At 41.4% G+C, this 6,861-nt stretch overlaps 1 protein-coding gene across 1 annotated transcript; it reads left to right on the plus strand.

Annotated features, from left to right (window-relative positions):
* The first annotated feature begins 1,167 nt into the window (after positions 1 to 1,167).
* LOC123141971 (senescence-specific cysteine protease SAG39-like) lies at positions 1,168 to 2,479 on the plus strand. The gene is made up of 2 exons (XM_044561013.1): positions 1,168 to 1,633; positions 1,730 to 2,479. Exons 1-2 carry the CDS (start codon positions 1,201 to 1,203, stop codon positions 2,314 to 2,316), a joined length of 1,020 nt encoding a protein of 339 aa, XP_044416948.1. The 5' UTR covers positions 1,168 to 1,200; the 3' UTR covers positions 2,317 to 2,479.
* Positions 2,480 to 6,861: the final 4,382 nt, after the last annotated feature.

A 6,861-nucleotide genomic window follows, 5' to 3' on the forward strand; every position in this document is an offset into this window, starting at 1 on the left:
GATTGTTTTGTATGGTTGTCCCTTCTTGGCAGTTGGCCATCGCTCATTGTTCCTACGCCGGACTCATCTGCATATGTGTGTGTCTGTGTGTTCACTTTAACTCTTAGGCTGCATGTTGCCGTTTCTCTTGCCATGTCCCACATGTCCGTGTGCGTCCTTTATTCGTTTCTTGGGTACCAAATGTTCCTAGGTTTACAAGTCTAAACGGATGAGGGGATAAGTGTTGGACACGTTGGTTGCATGTAACACTTGGCGCTTTGCACAGTGTGTGTGTCTATGTGCAGTGTTACATACCATCACTCATCCTTGAGTTGCAACGTTGGACTACCCAGCCACCTGCAACCCTCATTAAGCAGGGGACCTTCCGCAAACCATGTCCGCCAGAAATATATGATGGGTAGTGAGATATGATCTACGAGGTTGCGAGAGTAAAAAACCATTTACGTGTCTGGGAAGTATATCCGGCGGTATTAATATTAATTCATGGACTTGACGTACTGGGGGTACCAATGCATGTTTGAACTCAAGATTAAATTACTTATCATTAGTTAATTAACTAATCATAGTTTTCTTAACATTTGATGATCTGACAGGTTAAGTTGTCTTAATCAACTTGCCGTTTCTGTGTTACACTCGTCTCTGCAAGCGGTCACATCTAATCCCTTCTCATCAGTAGGCTACAAGAATTTTTATCGATGTTTTTTGTACGCACTCATAGTTTTGTAAATAAACAGAAGCTAAGACTTCGTGTTACGCTTAAAATTTAGGGTGTAAAAAATTATATGTATTTTTGGTTCCTGGGTACTCATGGCAACACGTTTAGTGAGCTTCGTAGGAATAGGATCGATAGAAAAGCCTGTCAGCATCACCATGCAATCACATTGACCTAAGTCCGTATGAAGTATCAAAATATGTCGTAATCATGGTTACTTGATTTTTCTTGTACTAACATCCAAAGTTCCGGCACAACATGTCTATTATTCTCATATGCTAAGGAAAGCGTACGCCATATGCACACATATTTATTTTATACTATCCGCCTACCAGATGTACTTCACCGCTACGTTGGAGACCATCTCAATCCCCCATATACAAATACATACATCCATGCAACTATATAAGACGCCCAGTACCATTCACAAAACCAAACCAGAGCACACACTGCACACTAGTAGTAGCAAGCAATTCATCAAACATAACATGGCCATCCCAAAAGCTTTGATCCTTGGCATCCTCGGATGTGTCTGCTTCTGCAGTTCGGTCCTAGCAGCTCGTGAGCTCAGCGATGACTTGTCGATGGTGGCAAGGCACGAGAGCTGGATGGTGCAGTACGGCCGTGTGTACAAGGACGATGCTGAGAAGGCGCAACGATTCGGGGTGTTCAAGGCCAATGTCGGGTTCATCGAGTCGTTTAATGCCAAGAACCTCAAGTTCTATTTGGGCGTCAATCAGTTCGCCGACCTAACGAACGAGGAGTTCAAGGCGACGAAGGCTAACAAGGGGTACAAACCGAGCATGGAGAGGATGCCTACCGGATTCAGGTATGAGAATGTAAGTTTCGATGCACTTCCGGCAACCGTAGACTGGAGAACGAAAGGAGCAGTCACCCCCATCAAGGATCAGGGCCAATGTGGTATGTATTTTTAGGATAATAATATATTGCATATATGTTTGAATTTTTAATGAGAATGTCCTCTTATAGTATCTGCACAAACGTAAACATTTGTAGGTTGTTGTTGGGCTTTTTCTGCCGTCGCTGCTACAGAGGGCGTCGTTAAGCTCAAAACCGGCAAGCTTATCTCCTTGTCTGAGCAAGAACTAGTGGATTGTGATGTCCATGGTGAAGACCAAGGTTGCGAAGGTGGGCTTATGGATGATGCCTTCAAGTTCATAATCAAGAATGGCGGTCTCACAACCGAGTCCAACTACCCATATACCGCGGCAGATGACAAGTGCAAGAGTGGAACCAACGGTGCCGCAACCATCAAAAGCTATGAGGATGTTCCAGCCAACAACGAGGGAGCTCTCATGCAAGCCGTCGCAAGCCAACCCGTCTCGGTGGCTGTAGATGGAGGAGATATGACCTTCCAATTTTACAAAGGTGGAGTGATGACAGGCTCATGTGGCACAGACCTGGACCATGGTATTGCGGCTATTGGTTATGGCAAGACCAGCGATGGCACAAAATATTGGTTGCTTAAGAATTCATGGGGAACAACATGGGGCGAGAACGGATATTTAAGAATGGAGAAGGACATTCCCGACAAGAAAGGCATGTGTGGCCTTGCGATGGAGCCTTCTTACCCCACTGCATAGAATGAGCGTCATATGCAACATATCATGTGTCTACTTTAAATACGTATAGTTTGTATGTGTATCTAAAGTATAGTTTGTACTTTATATTTCGTGAATACAATGTAAATTATGCCACATATGTTAAGATTGATGAAGAAGTTGTGTTAGCTATATCATTTGGAGATTTGGCACCAGTTGTGTTTTGTAAGTGAATTTTGTTGTCTCTTGTTCCTTCATATTTGTAGAATTAACTCTTTGAGTAGTATTTATTTTCATGATAATCTTAGAACCATAAAAAATGTGAAGATGGTGGAGTTGATTTGCAAATAAATGTTGTAGCCTGAGAATGGAACCTCGAGGAAATGAAATAGGATAGACTTTTCCCTCCCCCAATTCCCGTCTACATGGTCCCTCAACGCTCGACAACAACCTCCTCTCCCCAACTACAACACCAACCATAATTTTACTCTGGATAATCCTCAATTAGAAAGTGGACCTTAATTATGATTAGTAATTAAAATATTATGATGAGCATCATGGGGGTCCATACCTCAATATGGCAGAGCACATAAATGGAGAAACAATAAGCTAGCTTTCTACTAGTAATGAACATGCAGGCTAACAACTCCTTCCCATATGGAAGAGATGGTGCACATATATGGATGTGACTATTGTTTCATTTTGCACTTCCTAATCTATAGAACAACTTCACCACATAATAAGGAAAAAATGATTTGGTCCCAAGGTAATCATCTACAGAAAGCAACTTCAATCAAAGGGCTCACCTCACCTGCAAAACGGCCAGAACGGGTTCGATTAATTAACCACGACAGTATAGTGCTGAAGGAGAAGATGACATGTAGAGAGAGATGAGATGGTCAGTGAGCTTTAATTTTCCAGTTAGTTTCATTGTAGGTTTCATTTTCTTTACTTTTTCAGTACTTTGATGATTGTTATGAATCTTTTTCATTAGTTTTTCTGTAGTTTCATTGTAGTTTTTTTATATTCATTGTGTGTGTAGTCGTCTCTCGGTCATTGAATGTCCTTCCTCATCCCCAAGTCTTCACCATATAAGATTTTTAGTGCTTTTGTGCCTTGCCATTGTTCCTTTTCAGATTCTCAAGCAAAAAATATTTTATCGACATTCATTAGTTCTTTAGTTATTCCATTTCATTAGTTCTCTTTCTTACTTCTATGGTCTTTTTCTTTTTTTATGAACCACTTCTTTGATCTTAGTCTTTAGTTTGTTATTGGGCTACTTATTTTTCTGAAGTCAATTCTTCTTTGAGCATTGTGCCTTTCTTAAGTCCTCGGTCACACCTTCATTCTCTCTGCCTGACTTTCTCTTTTTTAGTCTGTTTGTCATATTTCTCATTCTAATTGTCACTTATAGCTTGTACAAGCATGACAGTTCATTAGTTTTCCTGGCAGTATGGTCGTTCAGTCTTAAGTGTCTTTTCTACAATCTTCATCTTCATCGTCAGTCTCTTAATTCTTTAGTACTCTTCTTCAATTTTGAACTATATTTTATTATTTCCTTGCTCTCTCGGGCCAGGAAAGAAAATGTTGATAAAGCATGTGTTCATCAATTATTTTACTTACTCGCTCTGTATATCTGTCTTCATGTTATTTTGCCAGATCGCCGCAGCAGTTTTTTTTTATGATGGATATGAATATTGTGGCAAAAAGGATCAGCAGCATCATCATTTTTCCTTAGCAGAATTGGCAAAATGGATGAGGGCATGCTGGATTCGTGCCTTGGGGGCTATGTCTGTGCACTACCTCAATGTAAGTGACATCATGCACAACCATCTGGTAATTTTGGGCATCAATTTTTGTGTAAGTAGTCCCTTCTCTCACATGATTCTTCGTTCCTTCCTTTGATGATTTGATTCTTTCTTCTCATGTTGTTTTCTATTTTTGCTTCCTGGACTGTAGTGAACCACAACCAAAATTGCATGTGCATTGAACATCCCTTGAACTTAAAGTTTATTGATGGCAGTGGTACACGTATCGACCGTGTTATCATTGCAAGAGTTTCAATGATAGGTGTTATTTCCACAACATCCTTCAGAGATCAGAGTTCAGTGTTCGATGAATCCTGGTGGATTCTTTGTTGTTTGTGTGAGATGGTAATGGGTTTGCAAGCGTCCCGTTAGGGACAGTTGAGTGCAAACAATATCCTAAACAGTGGCGGAGCTACGAAGGAAAACATGGGCGGGCCAAACTAAAAGAAAACACAAAATATTTCAACTCAAGCAATGGATAAAGTGTTGCTGCTGAAAATTCTTTCTCAACTTCATATGTAATTATATCATCTCCTTTTCTCTCGGAAACCAAGTTGATTTTGCGTTGATTAGCCTTGCCCAATGACAATTATCTAGTAATCCCTCTATCAAAATATAAGACGTTTTGACATTGACATTGTCAAATAATGTCTTGTATTTTGATACGGATTGAGTACCAAATTAAGATATGTATTATCAATTGACTACTCGCCTGGCTGGCCGCGGCCGCTACTAGCTGCCTCCTGGGGCTTGGTCAAGCCGCCGCTGCATCGCTCGGGCCTCGGGCCTCGGGCCTCTGCACCGCTCGGTGCTGCTACATGTTGCGACGGTACGACCGGCAACTCAACCTCTGCAGCTGCGCGCTACATCTCCAGCCCTCCCTGCTGTTGTATGCGTGATCGTGTTCTAGCGTCGGTCTGTTGCTCTACTGGAGGATGTATGCCAAGAAGAGAACCATGAAGAGGCGAGGCTACATGCAAGCAAGACAGTGGTGGGCTGGGCTACTGTATATCTGTACTACTACATGCATTTTTACCCCAGGGGCTGGGCGGGCCATGGCACGCTTTTGCCCTCACGAAGCTCCATAGTGCTCCTAATGGTCCAAGAAGGAGATGTAGAAGCCAACACTCAAGGAAACACGTGGGGCAAGGATCGTGGGGGAATGGATCTGGCTCTTTCTTATTGATCACTAGCATGACCACAAGATATTAAGGATCTTTGTTGTCAAATTTTGGCCCAAAATACAATGGGGACTAGTACACCCAGACGGAGGTAGTCATTTTCTCCTTTTACAGATGATAATGACTAACTTTTTCATCAAAGAGAACCTAAAATCTCAAAACATACCACATGAATCTTTCGACGTACCTAGGTCTTCTATCTTGCCGACGCTTTCGCTGCCGACAAGTTCACTTCATGCTTCCTCCCATTTATTGACATCACACATTGCTTATGATTTAAAGCATATTTCTTAAACCTAGTTTCGAATTATAAACCAATTCAATCTTTGAGGCAAAGGTCGTATTTCATTATTTAACAAACCAATTTTATTTTTGTGCTTTTGTAATTATATCATTAATTACTATGTTTGCTAGAAATGGGGCGTTGTGAGCCTGCCAGATTGTTTTGTATGGTTGTCCCTTCTTGGCAGTTGGCCATCGCTCATTGTTCCTACGCCGGACTCATCTGCATATGTGTGTGTCTGTGTGTTCACTTTAACTCTTAGGCTGCATGTTGCCGTTTCTCTTGCCATGTCCCACATGTCCGTGTGCGTCCTTTATTCGTTTCTTGGGTACCAAATGTTCCTAGGTTTACAAGTCTAAACGGATGAGGGGATAAGTGTTGGACACGTTGGTTGCATGTAACACTTGGCGCTTTGCACAGTGTGTGTGTCTATGTGCAGTGTTACATACCATCACTCATCCTTGAGTTGCAACGTTGGACTACCCAGCCACCTGCAACCCTCATTAAGCAGGGGACCTTCCGCAAACCATGTCCGCCAGAAATATATGATGGGTAGTGAGATATGATCTACGAGGTTGCGAGAGTAAAAAACCATTTACGTGTCTGGGAAGTATATCCGGCGGTATTAATATTAATTCATGGACTTGACGTACTGGGGGTACCAATGCATGTTTGAACTCAAGATTAAATTACTTATCATTAGTTAATTAACTAATCATAGTTTTCTTAACATTTGATGATCTGACAGGTTAAGTTGTCTTAATCAACTTGCCGTTTCTGTGTTACACTCGTCTCTGCAAGCGGTCACATCTAATCCCTTCTCATCAGTAGGCTACAAGAATTTTTATCGATGTTTTTTGTACGCACTCATAGTTTTGTAAATAAACAGAAGCTAAGACTTCGTGTTACGCTTAAAATTTAGGGTGTAAAAAATTATATGTATTTTTGGTTCCTGGGTACTCATGGCAACACGTTTAGTGAGCTTCGTAGGAATAGGATCGATAGAAAAGCCTGTCAGCATCACCATGCAATCACATTGACCTAAGTCCGTATGAAGTATCAAAATATGTCGTAATCATGGTTACTTGATTTTTCTTGTACTAACATCCAAAGTTCCGGCACAACATGTCTATTATTCTCATATGCTAAGGAAAGCGTACGCCATATGCACACATATTTATTTTATACTATCCGCCTACCAGATGTACTTCACCGCTACGTTGGAGACCATCTCAATCCCCCATATACAAATACATACATCCATGCAACTATATAAGACGCCCAGTACCATTCACAAAACCAAACCAGAGCACAC

The sequence above is a fragment of the Triticum aestivum genome, chromosome 6D (genome assembly GCF_018294505.1).
Source record: "Triticum aestivum cultivar Chinese Spring chromosome 6D, IWGSC CS RefSeq v2.1, whole genome shotgun sequence".
Taxonomy (NCBI): Eukaryota; Viridiplantae; Streptophyta; class Magnoliopsida; order Poales; family Poaceae; genus Triticum; species Triticum aestivum.

Bases quoted from the DNA above. Each gene is read 5' to 3' on its own strand.
- LOC123141971 (XM_044561013.1), top strand. From the start codon at position 1,201: ATGGCCATCCCAAAAGCTTTGATCCTTGGCATCCTCGGATGTGTCTGC. The intron at 1,634-1,729 runs GTATGTATTTTT...AAACATTTGTAG, and splicing joins CAAGGATCAGGGCCAATGTG to GTTGTTGTTGGGCTTTTTCT.